The 21,012-nt window shown below is 50.8% G+C and overlaps 1 protein-coding gene across 3 annotated transcripts; it reads left to right on the top strand.

Annotated features, from left to right (window-relative positions):
• The first annotated feature begins 907 nt into the window (after positions 1 to 907).
• Positions 908 to 21,012, top strand: FAM107A (family with sequence similarity 107 member A). Of its 3 annotated transcripts, none has more exons than XM_069473753.1 (4): positions 908 to 966; positions 18,212 to 18,386; positions 20,090 to 20,246; positions 20,771 to 21,012. In XM_069473753.1, the coding sequence occupies exons 2-4, from the start codon at positions 18,217 to 18,219 to the stop codon at positions 20,876 to 20,878; spliced, it is 435 nt and encodes a 144-aa protein (XP_069329854.1). In that variant the 5' UTR covers positions 908 to 966; positions 18,212 to 18,216; the 3' UTR covers positions 20,879 to 21,012. The 3 variants fall into 3 exon arrangements, with proteins under 3 accessions (XP_069329854.1, XP_069329852.1, XP_069329853.1); XM_069473751.1 differs by lacking the exon at positions 908 to 966 and adding an exon at positions 2,981 to 3,059; XM_069473752.1 differs by lacking the exon at positions 908 to 966 and adding an exon at positions 10,221 to 10,269.

The raw sequence follows: 21,012 nt of genomic DNA, 5'->3' as shown, positions 1-21,012 counted from the left end.
TTCTGTTTGGGCCATGGTGAGTTTCCATTGCCTACTAGACTTCCAAGTGGAGATGTCAGGTAGCCAATTGGACAAGGTGAAAGCTCAGAAGCAAAGTCTGGATGGAAAATATACATTTGGAGAACGTTGGCTTACAGGGGTTTTTAAAGGATGGGGGAAAAGAGGGAGAAGAGAAGATGTCCAAGAACTGACCACGAGGACCAAGCCCTGAAGCCTTCTGAACTGGCCCTTGAGGAATGAGGAGCTTGCCAGGAAGGTGGGCAGAGGGCAGTCCGGGTAGAAGGAACAGCATGGGTATGTGCTCACGTAAAAGAACACAGATCTCAGGACTCTTCAAAACTGTGAATGTCATCAAAAGCAAAGAAAGTCTGAGAACTTGTCACAGCCCAGGGGAGCCTAAGAGGACACGATAACTCAATGTAATGTATTCTGGATGGCATCCAGAAACAGAAAAAGGACATTAGGTAAAAACTAAGGGAATGTGGATAAAGTATGGCCTTTAGTTAGTAATAATGTATCAATATTTGTTCATTAATTATTACAAATGTATGATACTACATACATGTACAGCCTCATACATGTAAGGTGTTAATAATAGGGAAACTGGGTATGACGTATAAGGGAACTGTCTGTACTATCTTCTTAATTCTTCTCTAAATCTACAACTGTTCTAAAAAATAAAGTTGTTTTTTTTTTAAAAAAAGCATGAGTCTCATACATTCCCTCCCCCCTATTACACATGTTCCAAGGACTATAGCAATATTTTCTCTGGAGAGAACTTTGACCCGTGCCTGACCTTTCTGTGGCCAAAAGACTCAGGGACATTATGCATAGCCCATCACCCCTCCCCCTGCCGGGGAACAGAGGATCCTCACCTCCACCCGCTTTCGTTCTGTTTACAGAAAGAATACTCTCCTCAGGCCCGATTTCATAGTGAAAACGAGAAGCAGAAACTAAATGACTCAGGTAAGTCAGACCCGCTGAGAATTCTTCAGGTGCCACCAGAGTTAATCCTTTCCACATGCTCCACGATAGCCTGCCCCTTAGCCACAGTTTTCCTGAATCCCACTTTGCTCAATGGCTGATTTGGTTTCCCCCTTGCAGCAAAAGTTTTGGCTCCACCTGGGTTCAAATTCCAGCTCCGCTACTAACTAGTTATGTGATCTTGGGCAAGTCACTTGAGCCTTATTTTCCTCATCTCTGAAAGGGGCATAACCACAGCGTGATCAAAGGGCTATTGAGTGGATTGAGATGAACTGTAAATTGGGTATAATTTCATCCTCTGAAGAAAGGATATGAGATAGTGAATGGCAAAGGTCTGGCATCGTGCCTGGCTCTCCTGATGGCTGGTTGTTGACGAGAGACATGATCAGTCCTAGCCAATCAGTGAGGCCCCCAAAGATCAAGTGTCACCTTGGGACCCTGGGTGGTGTCTGAGGTGTGTCAGGTGGATCCTTGGGACACTGGATGGGGTCTGAGGAGCAGGGAAGTGCGGGGATCTGAGTCAGAGCAAAACTGGGCGCGGGCAGTCAGCCAAAGAGGGCTTGACCGGCAGTTGGCCTAGGAGATGGCACAGAGGCAGAGGGAGGTGGTACTGTGTGGCTGAGACCCCAACAGCCAGCTCAAGATTCCCTGGCCCACCCAGGCACAGCCTTGAACAGAGACCATCCAGTACCCTGGACAGCTCCAGAGATGGCTAGATTTTCAGGGGTGCGAGTTTTGTGGGCTGAGAACTGGGTCGGATCTTGGCTATGCAAGCATGGGCAAACCGCCTCACCTCCCTAAGTCTCAATTACCTCACCTCTAAACTGGAGGTGATAATACCTACCCTTCCAGGCTGGTGTGAAGAGAAAATGAGATAAAGGGAGGTAAAGAGGCAGTAGGGCAGAGTGGCCCATGTCTGAAGGTCAGACCACCGGAGCTCGTTTCCCAGCTCCACCCTGTGTGACTTCAGAGAAGTTGCTTAACCTCTCTGAGCCTCAGTTTTCTCTCATCTGTGAAATGGGAACGCTAACAGACCCTACTTCATAAGGTTATGAAGATTAAACTAAACAAGACAGGAAACATGCAATAAACAGTTTTTGTTTTAGAAGAAACTTAGCACAGCACCAGACACAGAATAGATAATCAAAATTGTCAGCCTCTTATATCTTCCAAAACCACCTGGTTGACTTTGCCCCTCTCACCTTTAGACTCTTTTAATCGGTTCTCCCACCTGTTAAAGTCACGCCAGGAAGTCAATCTTGTGGAGTCCCACAGGCCTTCCCTCTCAACCTTCTTCCCCCAGCAAAGTCCCCTGCCTCTCAGTGCCACCCACCCCAGGATGCTTGGGACACTTTTTTTATAAAGTACCAGTATATCCGGTATATACTGGTACATTGTATAGTGTTCGCTCTGTGCCAGCCACTGTTCTAAGCGAGATGTATAACAGATAGATGATAGATAGAGATATTCGGTTGACCTCACAACCCTAAGAGAGACGTACTCTGGTTATCCCCGTTTTACAAAGGAGGAAGACGTTTCTTCGAGGTCAGGTAACTAGGTTGTGGGGTCACATAGCTATTAGTCGGTGGCACTGGGATCTGATCCCAGGTATGGCACTTCAGAACCCCACGTCTGCTGGTAGCATTCAGCGAGGCCAAGGGCCAAAACATGGAGAAGAGTAGGCGGGAGCTGGAGGCTGGAAGTCAGGACACGCGGTTCCCGCCTTGGCCGGGAGCCCCGGGGCTGGGAGTCCTCCCGCCAGGGCGCCAGAGCGGCCTGCGTGCTACCTGGGCGCAGATTCCTCCGGGCCTCGCCCCGGCCCCCCTTCCCCCGGCGGCGTCTCCCGGCCGGCCCCTCCCGCCGCGCGGTAACCTGAGCCGCGGCGGGGTTCGGGCCGCGGGCCGGCGTCACAGTAGCGGAGGCGCTGGGGCTGGGTCCCCGCCCCCGCCACGCTCGGGCCCCGCAGTGCGGGCTCCGCAGTCGCGCGCGCGGGCGCATGGCGCAGAGGCTGGGCGAGTGGGCGCGGGGGCCCGCAGAGGCCACCGGGCTGTACCGGGCCGTGCTGCTCAGGTCGGGTAAGTGGGGGCAACGCCCCCCGGCCCCACCGTCGCCGCGGGGAGACGCGAGGAGGGCGCTGGGTGCACTGCGCCAGCCCTCGGTCCGCCCGCCGTGGGCCCCTCCGTCCTGCGTAGCTCTGCTTTCCTCCCCTTCCGCCAGCCTTTTAAATTAGTTTTTTCTCCTTCCTTCTTTCGTTCCTTTTTTCCTTCCCTCTTTCCTCTTTTCTTACATTTATTGCTTTCTTCCTATGCGTGAGAACACACAGACACGCACACACTCAGTTTCTCCACTTCCAAAGTCCTGCGACGTTGCATTTCTGCAGAGACTCGAGCGAAGGCGTCCGGGGGCGGGAGGTTTGGGCCGGGACAGCAGACACGGCATGACCCGAGGAGCAGCCGGCAAGGGGGCGGGAAGAGGCACAGCCCTGTATCGGGCTGGTGAAGGACTTCTGGTGTGCAATGGGGCGTGACACAAGCGGGGGAGCAAGTTACAGGTAGGAGAGGAACCGTTTACTGTGGGTGCCTGCAGCGATTTGGAAGGAAACCCGGTGGTTTTATTTTTTGAGGATGGGAGTTGAATGACAGGTGTGTTTTTCTCTTACGTCTTTCAGTTTGCTTGTTTGCAGTGAGCACGTATTACCCTGCTACTCAGGACAATAAGAAGATTTTTTAATTTAGAAAAATGATGTAAACGTAATATAGGATCAGTTTCCAAGTAATTTGGAAAACACGGGCGTGTAGAAAAACGAAAAGGAATGCCCTCGGTAAGCGTTTGGGGCATTTCCTTCCGGACTCTGTGCTTGGAGAGAGGTGTTGGGAGGTGATAAGCAGCCTGGTGCCCGGGTCCTTGCCAGTGGGGGGTTCGTGATTACAATGTGTCAAGGGACTTGGGCTCACGGGCCAGCTATCCTCTTCCTTGGGCGAGGAGCACGCGCGCCCGCCCGCCGGTGGTCCCGCCCGCAGACCCCTGGAGCCGAAAGCGCGAGTCGAACCCGCTGCGCGTCTGCGCGCGCCGGTCCCCTGGCCCCGCGGAAACTGATCGCCTTCCTAGCTTAGGCGGGCCCCTCCCGCGGAGATCCCGCCGCCCAGTTACTGGGGTGAGAACACTGGGACATTGATTGGAACGGTTCTCCAAGTGCGAAAGCAAGAACTGGCCCAAACTTCAGGACTTGGTGGCGCCTTCCTAGGGGAGGGTGTCAAGTGTGGCTGAGACAGGCAGACAGAAAGGGAGGGGCTCTATAATTAGACGAATCTGATTTCAAATCCCAGCTCTGGCGATTTCCCCACAAAGCAATCTGTCTAAGTGTCCCCCACCCAGTTCTTATCTTCTCACAATGCTGCGGAGGGGGCGTCCCTAATCGGAAGCCCTTGCGTTCTCCCTATGAGCCTCACTGTAGATTCCAACCTATAGCGAATAGCAGAAGTGTCAGGGTCATTTAGGGACCACAGGCTTGCCCCATCAAGTGTCCCACGCACAGTCACAAGCCAGGAAGGGAGCCGGGGCCTCACGGAAGGGCACTATGTGGTGGCGTCACAACTCTACAGGGACAATGCTGATTGTCATCTCCATTTAATAGAAGAGGAGGCTGAGGCTCAGAGGACTTGAGCAGCTTGCCCACGGACGGCTCAGAAACGTTTTCTACCCCACAAAGAGACAGAAAACACAGACTTAAGTCCATGTGTGCCACAGTCTGCACACCTTAGAACAGTGATGATAATGGCAAACGATTGTTAGTCGCTGGTTATTGCCCCTTCTTTGCCAAACGCTGTACACTTCCTCTCATCAACTGTTCGTTTATTCAGTCAACTAATATTCATTGACTTCTATTATGCCCTCGGCTCTCTGCAAGGCATAGGGATGTATTGATAAAACAGATATGTCCCTCGGCTCAGGGAGGTAAGTAATGTTAACTTCTGTTGGAAACAAGAGGAAACTGAGGCTCAGAAGGTAAAATGACTTGTCTAAGGTCACATAGCTCATTAGGGAGGCGTGAGATTCGAACCAGAGCCGTGTGCCTCTGGAAGCACTCTTCTGGCTGTCTCACCCAGGAAGCAAGAAGTGAGAATGTGAGAATGCGAGTAAGAGGACGTGTGGCGAAGGGCCCTGTGGTGAAGGGCCCTGTGGTGAAGGGGTGTGCACTGCTTCGAAAGCCCCGCAGAGGAGAGTCTAGAATCCAACCCAAGACAGCCATTGTCATTACAGCAGCCCCACAGTCATGCACCAAGTATAACACTTTTAGAAAAATGTTCACCCCAGGCTATTTCCAAATAATGTCTTAATATTAAAGTGATACGTGTTCACCATACATATTTGGGGAAATTGAGAATAAAGAGGGAAGCTTGACTCATAATCCCAAAACCCACAAGCAGCCACTGGTGACATCTGCAAATGTCTCCTTCCAGTGTTTGCTACACGCACGTTTGTGTGTGGGTTTGTTTTACACTGTCGAGATTGTACTGACTCTAGTCTTTAATTCTACTTTTTCCACTTGGATGAAAATCTTTAATGCTCTTAAATTATCCAGATAATAACCACCACTTGTGGAGCCCTGACTCTGGGGCAGGCACTGTGCAAAGGGCTTTCCATACCCCATCGGCTTTGTTTCTCAAAAGAACATCTGCCCCATTTTAAAGATGAGAAAACAGGAAACTGAAGATCACCTAGTTGTCCAGCAGTGGAGCTAGGATTGGGATCTGGGTTTACCCTAGAGCCCATGCTCTTAATTACTGGGCCAGAAAGTTAGCCTCTGTGGAATAACTCATGCTCCGCCACGCCTGGAAAGCTACGCCGTCCTGTAGCAAAAGTCCACCTGAGGTGCATTACTTGCATCCTAGTTGGAGCCCAGGCCAGGTTCCTGGTGGGGAGGAAAGCATCTCTGTGCAGCATAGACAAACGGGCACCTCCCCAGATGCCTGTGGGCACCAGCGACTATATTTCTCCTCTGGAGCCAGAGGGGCGGCCACAGCTTCCATCTCTGCCTCTGCCAGGGAGGGTTGCCAGGTAAACTACTGGGCACTCGGGTAAATTTGAATCTCACATAAACAACAAATAGTATTTTAGTGTAAGTACATTCCAAATATTGCATGGAATGTACTTATACTCAAAAATGATTCATTGTTTATCCGAAATTCAAATTTAACTAGATATGTGGCATTTTTATTTGCTATATCTGCAACCACACTGCCAGGAATTATGGAAGTTTTCTTGGCTTGACAAGCTATGGTTTGCCCAGGTTTAACACACACACGCTCATATCCACTCTCCATCCCTCCATCCACTATTCCTCTTGTCAGGCTACAAGGAAATTAAAATGTGCTGGGGGCAGGGGGCGCCCCAGGGTCCTTCTGCAGCTAAGAGACCAAATTAAGCACGCCTAATTGCAGCTGAGTGGAGAGCCAGCTTTCTGAAACAAGACTCCCAGTTCTTCCCCACCCCCTCACACTTTCCTGTTTTCACGCTTGAAATCCCTCCACTGGGGAAATTCTTCCCGGTTCAAACTTGTTGTAAAGGCGACTCTCATTCCTTTTATAATCTTTCCATGGATCCCATGACAGGTTTTTTCTGCCAGTACAGCTTCTTCTCCCCTAAGCCCTTTCAGCAGAGCATGTCTCGGGGGCGGGGGACACGGTTTGATCCTGGGTCCGTTTTGTGGGTGGCTTCTCAGAAACCTCATTGAGGCCTTCAAAAGGGGCTTGGAGATTTAGACTGAACACAGGGCCAAGGAGGAAGTTTTGAGTTGCCATGGAAACTTCTTGTCTGATGTTTGCGGGCCCAGATAAGCTGCTCCAGGCACCCACTGGCTTGGAGAAAGGGGGCAAAAATGAAAAGAGAGCCAGTTGGGGGGGGTTAGTTTCTGCACACTGCAGCGCAGCCCATTATAGATGCAGGAAAATTCCCCAGCTCCTGCTCGGGGCTGCCCCCCCTGGACTTCACTGCCCTTTCCTTTTAGCGCCTCTGGCTCTCAAGAAATCAGATCTCAAAGGGACAGAAGGGTGGGAGGGGTGTGCTCAGCCTCAGGACCCCCCTTCAGTGCTCCAGCCCACTGCAGGGCTGAGCAAGCTCCTGAGCAGGCTCCTGGCATTCCAGAGTCTTCCGTTTGGAAGAATGGGAAGACCTCCAGGGAAACCACGCGGGAGGCAGCAAGAGCAGCTGGGCTTGAATTCTGTCCTTACCTGGAGTACATTCCCGAAAGGCTCGGTTACTCAGAGGGCCTCTGTTTTCCCATAACTGAACCAGATGTGATTCCCAACTAGCTATAATCAGTTGGAAAAGGTTGCTCTTTCTCATATTTTTAATCTTCAGAGCTTTTTTTCTGATAACAAAAGCAATACGCGCTTGGTTTTGGTATTAAAGTGACAAACATCACAGAAGTAGAATGACAGGGGAGAAGAGCCTGTAATTTTACACCATAGAACAGTGGTTCTCTAACTCTTTAATATAAATGAATTCTCAGGGTAGTAGGTTAAAAATCCAGATTCCTAGGCCCCTCCCTCAAAGGTTCTGATAGGGCAATCCGAGAGCATGTGCCAGTAATTCCATTATCAACACTAATTTCAAATGTCTAGCAATGATATTTGAGATGCATTGATCTAGAACTGACCTCTGCTAACAGCCTCCAAATGGTTCCCTATGTATATACTAACTTTTTTATCTTAGGAAAAAAAATCATGCTACATATGATTTTGCGGTTTGGTCTTTCATTAAGTATGTAGGGAACATCTTTTTCAGGTCAAGAAATAGACATGTTTATTGGCTGCGTGTCATCACGGAGTGTAGCATGCTCTCTTATCGATGGGTGTGGCTGAATCATGGTGGCTGTTGACTGTTGATCTCACACACAGTGATGCACACAGATACACGGCAAGATGGTGCTGTAACAAGGTCAGGGAGATCAATGTATTATGTTTGGTGTCTTCGGGTCAACAACAGTTATTGGGCATTTTGGCACTGGGACAAGAATACTAAGGAGGATGAGGTGAGGCCCCTGCCCTCAGGCTGGAGGTCTGAAGGGGTTGTACACAAGTTGGACTGTGAGAAGAGTTTTAGTGGAAGAAGTACAGTGACTTGAATACCAGCTGCCTGGGGAGATGGCACCCAGTGCTGGAGCACTCCTGGCCAACTCTCGCTGGCCCTCACCTGCATGTTCCTCTGGGAATTAGCGGAAGCCCCCTGCCCTAGACCTTATTCCCCCGACTGTCAGAAGGCTCCGGGACTGGTTCAGATAAGCTACTGTAGCCCCTGGGAAATGCCAAAAATGCTCCTTTGTAGAGCAGGATGATGAGTGGGAAGGAACCAGGGGCAGCGAAGAGTGGTTTGACGAGAATCTAGTTGTCCTCTGCTGCCATGCGAGTTTAGTGAAGTTAAGGCAGGCACAGCAGGGTGGGAAGCTGGGGGGTGGGCATGGTTACCATTCAAAGGACCTCAAGAGAAGCAGAATTTGAGAAGAAGAAACAAAAAGGACCGCACATCTTTTCCAGGAAATTATTTTATATCTGAAAATTTAGGACCCTCTAAATTCAAGTGTCTCCAGAATGGTCAGCTTGGCCAAGGCTCCTGGACACCCCTGACCTGCCCCCTCCCTGCTCCAGACCCATCTCCCACCTCCCTCACACCCACGCTGGCCTTATCCGTCACACCCTGGGCCCTCCCACTGGCTGTTCCCACTCCCTGAAGGCTCTTCACACGAGCACAGTCTTCACACCGCTGACTCCTCGTGAGTCCACGTCCCTGAACCTCCCCACCCAACAGTGTCTGCCCTTCCTAGGCTCCCAGTCCCTCCCTTTCACCTCACCCCTCTTGCTTTCGTCACAGCATTCGTCACCGGCTGATGGTTTCCTGTGTGTCTCCTCATGTACTGTCTGAGTCCCCCCTTAAAGGTAGGTTCCAATGACACAGAATGTCATTCACTTGGAACAGTGCCAGGAACACAGTAGGTACTCAATAAATGCTTGTTAAATGAGTAAACAGTGTAAGCCACAGAGGACACGGGGTTGCACTTTTAATGCCCCCATTCACATGTGATGTGTGTCCTGGGCCTCGCTGCCCTCCAGCCAGCCAGGACTCTGAGAAAGTCAAGTTGGGGCGAAGGGCCCCTGTAGACCTCAGCTTCCTCATCAGAGGACGAGGATGATGCTAAAAGCTAGAAAACACTTCCATCTTTTCAAATGGAAGCTGGGTCTGAAATTAGGAGAATGCCTCCATTACCTGCAAGCACCCAGGTTGGCCTTAGGGATCTACCCACATTCTTTATTTTTACATCCACACGTTTATTCAGTGAGCCTCTATTTATGGGACACAGAGTCTGCCAGGCACAGTGCTGCACGCTGGGGCCCTGCCCTCAGGTCACGTAAAGTCCAGGTCATGTAAAGTCCAGGTCCCTTATTTGCTGAGTGCTGACTCTACAGTCTCCCTAATGTCAGGTCATCCGTGTCACCTCCCAAGCACCCTGCTATGCTCCACCTTTGACACACACAGAAACCAAGGCTCAGAGACGCTGGGTGGGCTGCCAAGGGGCTGGTGCCGGAGCCAGGGCCAACACAGGAGCCTGCTGGAGCCCAGACACGCCGGCGTCCACTCTCCTCTTTCCTGTGCCATGTCCCGTTGGCTCCTCTGGGAGGTCCGGGCGAAGTTCAGGGTATCATGTAAATAGCATGTGTGGAGTTCTCGACCCACTGGTGGATGACCAAGAGCTGACCAGACGCTGAGTAGCTCCCCTCCCTTTACACCCACCCCGCACACTCCAAGAGCCGTTTCTCCTGCAGAATTCGTCACTGCAGCAGGAAGCTCGGCTTCCCCTTCCATCGGGAAAGGGCCGGAACCCACTCCTGCCTGACCCTCCCGTTAGAAACGGGAAATTCCTTTACATGAGCCTCCTTGCTCCGAACAAAGCTTGGCACATTTCTCATTCCTCATCAGTCTGACAAAATAGGTACTTATTTGTGCCTCTCAAGCATGTGGCTTGGACATGGTGTTCCGCATCATGGAAGTGGCCGCGCACCAAGTGAAATATCCGTTACTATAGTAACAGTTCCTTTTTATTGATACCAGAATAAACAGGAATGCAAAGGCTGCCTCACTTGTTGGCACATTTCAGCTGCCTCCCATCCCCAGGGGTTTAAGAACCGCCCTTTGGAGGCGGCCCTCCTTGCTAGTCTGGGACTTCCCGGTGGAGTGAAGAACCCAGCTACGCTGCTCCTGACTTCCCTTCCCAGGGACGCGGCCCAAGAAGTAAGACCGTTTCTATTCCGTTTCACCTGCTGGTGAACTGGGTGCTGTTCAGGAAGAGGTAGAAGGGGAGGAAGGCGGCCTTCACGCACTGGAGTGGGCTGGCGGGGAGCTGGGCTTTGAGTTTAGGCACCTGGGCTATGTCCCGCGTCTGTGACATGACGCGGAGGATGCCCCCTGGCAGCCTGGGTTTCAGAAAAGACTAGGAGGCGAAGTGAGCACCTGCATTCTCCTTGATCTTTTTCTTCTAAATCCTCAAATGCATCTGAATTAGTGCATGATATGGCCTCACCTAAGTCAATTATCACACAGCATGGGGGCTTTCATACTGCTAGAGGAAAGGCCAGAGTGTGGCAGGGTGACACAACCGAGGGAACATAGCTTGTGGTGTCAGAGCTCAGCTCAGATTCCGGCTCCTTCATTCACTGGCTGTGTGATCTGCGGAAATCAGATGACCTCTCTGAGCCTCAGTTTCTTCCTCTGTAAAAATGGGGTATTGGTAGTAGCCACTTCCTCGGTTTGTTGTAAGAATTTCAAGCAATATGGCTGCTAGGTGCTTAGCACCGTACATGGCACATAGCAAGTGCAGGTTAATGTGTTAATTGCCTGCCCTTCTGGTGAATTTGGCTTTAGCACTTTGCAGTCCAGGGAAAGTCTGGGACTGGGCCAGAAATCAAGGGCCATAGGATTGGGTGTATGACTTTTTGAAACTGCCACCAAACTCGGGTGGTTTCCGGCTGTGAGGCAACCCCAGTGCCTGGATCCTGGGTGGCTCTCTTAGCTCTATTGGTGGTAGGTACCTGCTGGGCTCATCCCCCCTCCAGAGGCATCTGCCAGATGAAGTGGCTGCCACCCTGCCACTGGTGACCCGCAGGAACATCTAGTCTGCCGATGCTTGTTCCTGATCCACTGCACAATGCTGTCCACCAGCCTTGCTAGGGATCCTCCACTCTAGCCCTGGACTCTCTGCTACGGAATTGATTCAAAACTCCAAATGCCCACCCAGCCCTTCTCACAAAGTAGGAAGTTACAGCAGACCCAAGGCAAAATGTTCAGAATGTTTGTCTTGAGCCATTGCATCCAAATGGACAAGCAGCTCTGATGGGGGCTTCCGGGCACTGGCCAGAGGCTGCTGGGAGATCTGTGGCTCCCAGATACACTGTTCTTTGATTGCTGGCCAGTGCGGTACAAATGGGCACTTTCCCCACGGGGAGCAAAAGAGCATGAAGGGTCAGGAAATCCAGTGGCCATGCTTGTCAGTTTTCCTGAATGCCTCTTTTCCTTTGCCAGTCGTTATTTTGAAAGCCTCTCTTCTCCTCTGTTCTGCCACCCCATTAAATGCTGAACTAACAAAGTCTTGAGTATGTTCTGAACCCAGCAGCTTGAACGGTAATGAGGAACAAGGGTGGGGCGAAGGGGGCAGAGGAATGAAGACTGACCCCCAGCCCTGAGGAGGGAGGCCGCTAGCTGTTCCAGCCTGTGGGCAGACAGGCCTGTGGATTCTAGCTTAAGCCCAGAGTTGCTGGGGCCAGGCTGGGGCTCCCCAGTGGGCGTTTGTATTTCATATGGGCTAGAGTCCTTGGGTTAGCAGGCCTCCATTTTCTCATCTGTAAAATGGGCTCACACTGCCTCTTCACTGGGCTTTCTTTAGCATCCAGAGAGAGAAAAGGGATGTAAGATGTAACTCTGCTTTATCAATTAAAAGACATTTTGCTCCTGGAAGACCATGAACTGGTAGAAAGAGCACTGAGTTTGGAGTCCAAAGGTCCTGGCTTTGCCATTTACTCTCTGTGTATCTTGGGACATATAGCATGGCCTCTCTGAGCCTTGGTTTTCTCATCTACAAAATGGGGTACCACTGGATGCCTCCCAGGGTGATTGTAAGATCCAGAACAAATGTGAGGTGTTCACCACGGGGTCCTTTCAGGAGAGGAGGACCACAGTTTGCCTTCAGTGAGCATCCCTCCACCAGGCACAGGGCTAAGCATGTCATGCACATTATATCATTTCACCCTCCAGACAGCTCCATGAATAGGCCGTTATCCCCACTCTACAGAGGCTCAGAGAGGTTAAGCTATTTGTCCAAGCTCACACAGCCAGAAGGGGTTGACACCATGATTAAAACCTAGTCTGTCGCCTCTGAAACATCTGCTCTCACTACTGCTTTACTGGCTCATGTGTCATTTGTTATAATCTTCGCCATCAAATCAGAACCAGGACCACCAGGGAAGGGAGGAGGCAGATAGAGCGGACATTAAGGCCTTGTAAAAGTGTCATGGCTGTTGTTGGGATGAACTGGGACCTGGGACTCCATCAGTGGAACTCCCCTTCCTTCTCTCCTTATGCTGTCTTGTGTCCAGGGGGGACCAGTGTTTGGTTTCAAAGCTGCCACCCTAACATCAGCCATGACACGCCAGCGACCTGGTGAGCTCATATCCCAGCTGATGGGTGTGGTGTGGGGCTGACGTCCTGTGGAGCATCCTGGGAGGAGCTGTGGGACCTCCTGGGCCATCAGCAGAACTAGGGAGAAGCCAAACAAGAGGCTCCCAAGCTCTTTTCTGACCTCTTATCACTCCTCCCCCAAGAAAAATGAGGTCAGTCCCACAGTGTGCACACTGAGAATTATTTGCCCGTCTGTAGTCATGTAAGACATCAATTTGGCGGGTGGATCGCTCGAGGTCAGGAGTTCGAGACCAGCCTGAGCAAGAGTGAGACCCCGTCTCTACTAAAAATAGAAAGAAATTATATGGACAACTAAAATATATATATACAAAAAATTAGCCGGGCATGGTGGCGCATGCCTGTAGTCCCAGCTACTCGGGAGGCTGAGGCAGGAGGATCGCTTGAGCCCAGGAGTTTGAGGTTGCTGTGAGCTAGGCTGAAGCCACGATACTCACTCTAGCCCGGGCAACAGAGTGAGACTCTGTCTCAAAAAAAAAAAAAGACATCAATTTAGCTGTCACCTACTGGCTGCCTCTACCTCATGCCTGGCACTGTCTGTGCCCAATCTGCACGGCATCATGGTTCCACAGAAGAAGGTCCCAGAGGTTGAAGACCCACCCAAGGTCACACAGCCCTTAAGAACTGTGACCTTACTCAGACACATTCACAATAACCACAGTCAGCTGAAATCATTCAGGCCAAAGCAAAGAAGCTCATTGTTTTTTCTTTTTAACCCCGTGGTTTGCAAAGTTGGCTGCCTATTGGAATCACCTGAGGAGTATTTAAAAATCCCCAAGACCAAGCTGCCCCCACCCCCCCTGACAGCCAATTCGATCAGAATCCCTGTAGTGGGACTCTGGCATTGGTACTGTTAAAACAAACATCCCCTGGTGACTCCACTACATAGCCAAGGTTAAGATCCACTGATTTAACCATTACAGTTTTTAGCGAGGATGAGAAAGCTCAATGCAGGACTAGGAATGGGATTTATTAGTAGTAATTGTTAATAGCAGCTAACAGGGTGGTCACACTGCAATGCCAGGGGCACCATTCACAGTTTAATCTACAAGAGTTAGGGATTTGGAGTTGTGCAGTGCACAACCTGCCTTGCTGTATGTGGCAGTTCTGGTAGCCAGCAACAAACCCTCAAGTCTGTACTAGGCATTTGCCAAGCACCTTACAAGTAGCACCTCATTTATTATCCAAAAACCCCATGAAGAAGGGTTCTACTATAATGCCCATCTTGCAGAGGAGGAAACACCAGATCGATAGCAGCTGTCCCACCTACTCAACTCTGCTATTCTGGCCAGAAAGCAGCCATAGGCAGTAAGTAAGGAGTGGGCGTGGCTGTGTTCCAAGGGGGTGGGATTTGGTCCAAAGGCAGTACTTCCCAGGCTCTGGCTCCAGAGTAGATAAACTTGCCCTGGGCTAAGAAGGGACAGAGCCAAGAAGCACTTAAATCCATCTGCCGACAGGCAGTGACGAATATTAACAAGCCCCTTAACTTCCTCTTTCTCCATTGGCCTCTCCCTCTCCCCTGCCAGCTCTTCCTTTGGGATTCACCTTTCCCTTTTCAGAACTGGCCTGTCTCATGCCCACCTCACCTCTCTGCCCCACCGGGGTTACTTCCCCAATGGTGCCGAGTCTCAGCTCTCTCGGGACACCCCAGCAGTTTTGGGAATGACCCCAGACCTCTCCTGGGTTTCCCTGGCCTGGTACTTGTGCTTTGTGGAGAAGCCTCTTTTGTGAGGGGGCCTGTGTGAGGCTCTTCTACACCCAGGCCTTGTGGAATTCAATTCAAAGGCAGGAAGGCTGGCCCAGCAGTTCTCCAAACCCTGGGGGCTCCCGGCAGCCTGCCCCTCCCCACGCTGGACACAGTGTGTACGTGGATCTCACACATGTTTCCTCGTGGCAGCTGTGGGCTAAGGAACCAGCCACAGCCTTCAGGATCCCGGCGTCAGGGAAACACCACCTTCCACAGCTCACCACTGATTTCATTTATATCAAAAAAAACCAAAAAAGCCTGGAGCAGATCTTGCGCCAGGGCTAGCCACCGATGGGACCTGGGGTGGTGCAGGACTGACTCCATCATTTGCAGGGCCCAGTGCAAAATGAAAGTGCAGGGCCACTCGTGCAAAATGTTTCAGGAATTTCAAGACAGAGATAAGAGAAGCGTAAACCAAACAGGGCCCTTCTGCTAAGGGCGACCCTGTGTGACTCCATCTGGCTGCCTGGGTGGGGTCTGAGCCCCCCCGGGGGCAGCCACCCCACAGCTGGCTGGTGACCCAGGGGCAAACGGTCTCAGCCAGGCCAATCAGAGGTTTTTCCTCTGGAATTTAACAGGAAAGAGAGACAGGCAGAGACCGCACATTGGAAGTGAAGGAAACCAACGTCATAAAAAATCCCCAAAGCCTGCTCACAGTCTTCCCCACACAGCCGCGAGAATGACCTTTTTCAAATGGAATCAGATGGGCTCTTTCCCCGACTTGAACCCACCCGTCCACCCTCACTGCAAACACTCTCCCGGCCGTCGCTCGCTCACGCCACGCCGGGCACACTGTGCCTTTTTGTTCCCTGAACAGACCCGGCTTGTTCAAGGTACATGAGTCACGCATGCTGTTCCCTAGCCCTCAAACGGCCTCCCTCCTCATTCTCAGCCATCAGCTCCTAATGTCCCCTCCTCACCGAGGCCCTCCCCCCCGCACCTGGCTGAAGGTAGGTCCTTCCTTAGTCTCTGTGGGAGCCGCCTGTTTCCTTCACCAAGCTCTTTTGTTTTGATTGGTGTGTGTTTGTGTTTACGGTTACTCCCTAGCAGAGTGTCGGTGCTGCTGTGAGGGCGGGGACCTCACTTATTTAGTTCCCCTCTGTGTGTCCAGTGCCACCACAGAACCTGGTGGATTGTAGGAACGCAAATATCTGTAGAATGTGTGATTGCACTTACTCCCATTATGCGAGAGCTCCAGGTTTTGTGTACTTATTTTGTATCTGGCCACATTATCGAATTCTCCCATTAGTTCCAAATGCTTTTTTCATCATCCATGTGGAAATTCTGGGTATATAGCTATATCTATGCAAATATTAATTTTACCATCTCCTTTCCCAAAGTTGTCCAGCTTATTTCTGTTTCCTGCCTTATTGCTTTGGCGACATATAGTGAGTTCTTTTAACACATTAACTACTATGTGAGTTGTATTTAACTCACGCTAGTGTTGAGCCCGAGGCCTCGTGAAGCAAAACCCTGAAGCTGGTTCGTGAAAATCTTGCTTGTTGATGTTCTTATTGTTACAATTAATATTGGAAATTTAATTCTAAAGATGTGGATTGCATTGCATATAATTCATGCACAGAAAACAATAAAACGATAGCAAATTAGAAAGATCATTTTGTTTTAATAAAACACCGTGTGTGGCCCCAGGGAAAAAAATTTTTTCTAGTGTGGCAGTCAATGTGTTAAAGATGGTGTGACTGATAAAAAAAAAAAAAAAAAGTGTGCAGCTCTGGAAGGTTTGGGGCACAACAGGACTAAGGACAGGGTGAATAGCCAGGGAGCCAGAGTAGTTATTAAAGTGTGGTGTGACAATGACCTGGACAGGATGAGAGCTGAGGACGTGGGAAGGAAAGATGCAGCTGAGAATTACTCGAAGGATTGGTGGACCTTGGTAGCAGAAATAAGCAGCTAATAAGGGCAGAAAATCCCAAAACTCCAATCTGAATCGGGGTGTTCTAATGCATTGGCTCCCAGACAACTCGATCCCATGGACTAAGAAAATATCCACACTAAAAAGAGAGAGAGAGAGAGAGTTGATATAGCCAACTGTTTATTTTGTCTAGTGGCCATTTTAAAGTAACTATCAAATACTATCACCATTATTTATTTTTAAGGACCAAAAAAATGAGGAAGGATATAACCTAAAAGCAAACAGCCTTATGAATAAGATGGAAAAAAAAAAGAAGTTAATTAGAATTCTCATTTTAGAAATGGTTCAGAGAATGTGAATTCAAGAAAAAAACAATAGCAGAGATGTTTCTATGTCCTGACACTTAATCTGGCTAAGATCTAAAATGCCTTATAATAATTACCGCTTTTTCCAGTGTACACAGCACCTGTACATATGTGTTCTTACTTAATCCTCCTAACAGCGCCCTGCGGTGGGTGATCACAGAAAGGCCAAACGTGTCTGGGGTGCCACTCTCGCAAAGTACAGCCCCCCACTTGATGCCTACATTCCCCTGACATGTCACCTTGCAGTTTGTACCCCACCAAACCCCTTCTCTGGATTTCCTAACCCCCACAAGCGGTTGGCCATTTCTGGGTTTTCCACCAGATCACCATCCCTGTCTAGGTCACCTGGAGAACTGTGTGTCCATCACTCTGCATTCAGGCAGGGAATGGCTTTCATCCCCTTCCCAGTGTGGGGGAGAAAGTGAGTCTGTGCAAAGGGAACATGGTGGTCCTCAAAAAGGGATGGAAGCCTGGTATGTGAGGTGGGGACACATACCTCAGTTGCCACATGAAAAGCCTTAGGGCACTGGTTCCCCAAGACCAAAACCTCAAAATCATTTACCACCAAATATGTACCAAGTGCCTGCTACCTACATACATAGGGGTCTACTTCAGAAAAGCTGGACTCATGAGCAGGCAGAGCTAATGTTTAAATTTTCACCGTAATTACTATAAACAGCTAATAGCCAGGCAGTATCTATCCCCTGGAGACTTTTTTTCAAGAAGTCCTTTCTCTCTCTCTCTCTCTCTCTCTCTCTCTCGATTTTGGGCATTTCAAGGATAAGCAAGCAGTCTGTAGAGCAGGAAGCCCTTCTGCCTGAATTTTAAGTAAAATGACAAATTTCAAACTGCTGTGGTGGAAATGAGGCCATTGAGTTGCCAGACACTTGCACAGAAGATGACAACCATCCCTTTGTAATGAGGGACGCAGCAGTCTCCGGATCGCAGGCTCTCCCCTTTGATCGGGAGAAAGTGCAAGGCTGGACGCTTCCACGAGAGGACGTGGGACCACGGACAGGGAGTTAGACAATAAAGCGTGATGTTTCTTTTATCACTGCATGTATCCAAATTGTTTTTAACAAGTACATAGTACTCTTTTTAAGTATCTTTTCTTTTTCTGGTACAAGCCCATTGAAAAACAGAAACTCAAACACAATTCCTTTTATAGTGGGAGAAATTAGTTTTTGCAAAGTCAAGCCAAAAGTGTACACATATGTCCACCCATATTCGGTGACCCAGTATCACTTTACTTCTATAGCCCAGACACTTCACAAACACCTTCCCTAACCCTTACAACCCTGTACCTACATTTGATGATTGTTTCCATTTTACAGAGGAAGAAACGAAGGCCCGGAAAGTCAGGTAGCTTTGCCCAGGGCTACACCGTAGCAGGTGCCAAGGGCCATCTGACACGAAAACCCTGGCCCACCAACTGTGCCCCCCGGGGATGAGTGGGACTGTAGGCCCAGATCTGACCAGCTCCTCTGCCCGTCTCTACAGCCGCCATGTACTCGGAAATCCAGAGGGAGCGGGCGGACATCGGGGGCCTGATGGCCCGGCCGGAATACAGAGAGTGGAACCCGGAGCTCATCAAGCCCAAGAAGCTGCTGAACCCCGTGAAGGCCTCCCGGAGCCACCAGGAGCTGCACCGGGAGCTGCTCATGAACCATAGAAGGTGGGGACCAGGCCTGCCGGCGCGGGGGAGGTGGCCCTGGCGGAAAGCGGGCCTGGCTGTTCTCCTGGGGCTCCTGGAGGCTGAGGAGGGCTGGGGGTGCCCCACAGGGTCACCAGTAAAAACTGTGAAGGTCCCGTCCCCCGTGGGCCCCCAAAAGCCCCATTGTCCCTCCCACTTCATGCCTTGTGCTGGGCACTGTGCCCAGGCCCGGGGGTACAAGTAGGAATGGAACCCGGTTCCTGTCCTCACAGAGGGGGACGGACACATGACCAGGCAGCAGGACTGGTGCTTTGATGGGGGCATAAATGGGCCTGAGACCCCGAAGGAGAAAGCTGGGAGGGGCCCAAAATGAGTTCACAGGAGAGGTGATGCCTCAGCTAAGACCCGGAGGGGGTCGGGAGTCAGCCAGGCTAGGAGGGGGGTGGCAGGCGGCAGAGGGAACAGCACGTGCAAAAGGACGGGAAACCCCAGTAGCTCAGCGTGGCTGGGGCAGAGATGTGAGGTGCAGGCCAGGGGAAAAGCATGCCCTGGGGAAGGGCCTAAATCATGGGGGCACGGTCTGGTCCGTGCCGCAGAAAGGCCCCTCTGGCCGAGAAGGGGCTGGGGCCTCACAGCACGGGAGAGGGCGTGAATGTTGCAGATGCCCGGGATGGTGGTTGGCTCTTCCGGGGCAGTGACCTGGGTAAGCAATGAGAGACAGGCTGGAGGGGCATCTAGGAGGTGGCAGGGGTGGGACCGCGCAATTGATGGGCTGTGAAGTCGGGGAGAGGAAGGCTGAGCCTCCCCGCTGTGCACCGGGAAACACCGCTCTGCTGACCAGTACAGGATCAAGGCGGCCTAGCTCCCTCTGCTGGCAGGTTCTGGTATTAGAGCCGAGTGTGATTTCCCTTCTTGTTTTCAGTTGTGTGACCAAAGCAGGTACCCTTTTGTACACTGGGTTGTTCTTGTTTTTGTTTTCACTTAGTATTATAATAGCATTTTGTCTGATTGCCTTTTAGAATCATCCCTTTTAATATCAAAAAATCACCACAAAAAAAAAAAAAAAGCCTAAAGAGAAACCAGGGGAAATATTTGCAATATAAATTATATTTTAAAAATTTATATATTCAGAAAAAATTGATATATTCAGATCGCTTAAAAATCCACAAGGAAAAGATATATAAAAAGTAAGTACGCTTAATTCACAAAAGAAGAAATGCAAATGGCTGGTAAACATTTCAAAAGCTGTTCCATGTGACTAATAATCAAAGAACAAATAGAAACCAGACATTATCTCTTGCCTACCAGATTCTCAAATATAAAAAGACTGGCTGGTGATGGGGGAGAAATAGATGCTCTTGTGCACTGTTGACGGAAGTATAAATCGGATAACCTTTCTAAGGAGCAGATAGAGTATGCACCCACAATTTTTTAAAAGAGCCTGACCCAGCAAGTCTACCTTTAGAAATTTATCCTAAGGAAATAACCAGAAATAACATACTTAATAAAACCTGGTCTCTGGAGTCAGGCAGGCCTGGGTTCAAATCCTCATTGGGCCCCTTTGTAGCTATGGGGTTATGACTTGGACTGGAGCCTCAGTTCCCGGCTCTGTACAGTGGGACAGATAATGGTGGAGGTTGGTGTCACCACAGGGTGCAGCCCCGAGACGGGGGGTGGGGGGGAGTGGGAAGGCCAGGGTCTCCTGACAGCTCCCCCCACCCCAGGGGCCTGGGTGTGGACAACAAGCCGGAGCTGCAGCGTGTCCTAGAGCACCGGCGGCGGAACCAGCTCATCAAGAAGAAGAAGGAGGAGATGGAGGCCAAGAGGCTGCAGTGCCCCTTTGAGCAGGAGCTGCTGAGGCGACAGCAGCGGCTGAACCAGGTGGGTGAAAGGCACCCAGCCCAGCCCGAGTCCACTCCAAGGCTGTCTCGTGGCCCGGAGGTTTTGTTTTCTGCATGTGGCTGCAGCCACAAGAGGGAGGAGAGTCAGCAGAATGAGCACTGGACCAAGAGTCCACCATTGGCCTGAGTCCTTGCTCTGCCAGTCATTCACTCTGCTGTGTGACTTTGGGTGAGTGGCTTCCCCTCTCTGAACCTCAGCTTCCTCATTGGCCTAGCATGCAGCATGCTGATTGTGATTTCACTATAACTGCCTGAGAGCCAGGTGGCACTCCCATTTTAGAGGTGGGGAGCCAGAGGCCCAGATGAGGTGAGCAGTTGGCACCAGGCTTCACAAGGAGAACTCAGTCTCGTGCTCTGTGTCCCAGCTGCCAGGCTGGTGGCAAAGCCGATCCCCAGATTGGCTCCATTTCCCCACTAACAGGATCCTTTGTCCAAACTCCCTGGGTTCTGAGAATGGGAATCGCCCAGCCCCGCTGACTTCACACCTCTGCTTCTCTCCCGCAGCTGGAAAAGCCACCAGAAAAGGAAGAGGACCACGCCCCCGAGTTTATTAAAGTCAGGGAAAACCTGCGGAGAATCGCCACGCTGACCAGCGAAGAGAGGGCGCTGTAGGTGTAGGGTTGGCTGCTGGGCCCCGCCGCACCCACCTGGCCCGGACACCCTCCCCCAGCCCCTCAGTACCTGGCAGCCCTGGGACCCGGCCTCGGGGCATCTGTCACCTTCCCACCCGCTCCCATAAAAATGTG

This window comes from Eulemur rufifrons, chromosome 7 (assembly GCF_041146395.1).
Source record: "Eulemur rufifrons isolate Redbay chromosome 7, OSU_ERuf_1, whole genome shotgun sequence".
Classification (NCBI taxonomy): Eukaryota; Metazoa; Chordata; class Mammalia; order Primates; family Lemuridae; genus Eulemur; species Eulemur rufifrons.
The sequence above is the reverse complement of the archived record's forward strand: the minus strand, read 5'-3'. Positions and strand labels throughout refer to the sequence as shown.

Coding starts and splice junctions, on each gene's coding strand:
- FAM107A (XM_069473751.1), top strand. CDS start 2,981: ATGGCGCAGAGGCTGGGCGAGTGGGCGCGGGGGCCCGCAGAGGCCACC. Junction 3,060..18,211: donor GGCCGTGCTGCTCAGGTCGG/GTAAGTGGGGGC, acceptor CCGTCTCTACAG/CCGCCATGTACTCGGAAATC. Junction 20,247..20,770: donor GACAGCAGCGGCTGAACCAG/GTGGGTGAAAGG, acceptor TCTCTCCCGCAG/CTGGAAAAGCCACCAGAAAA.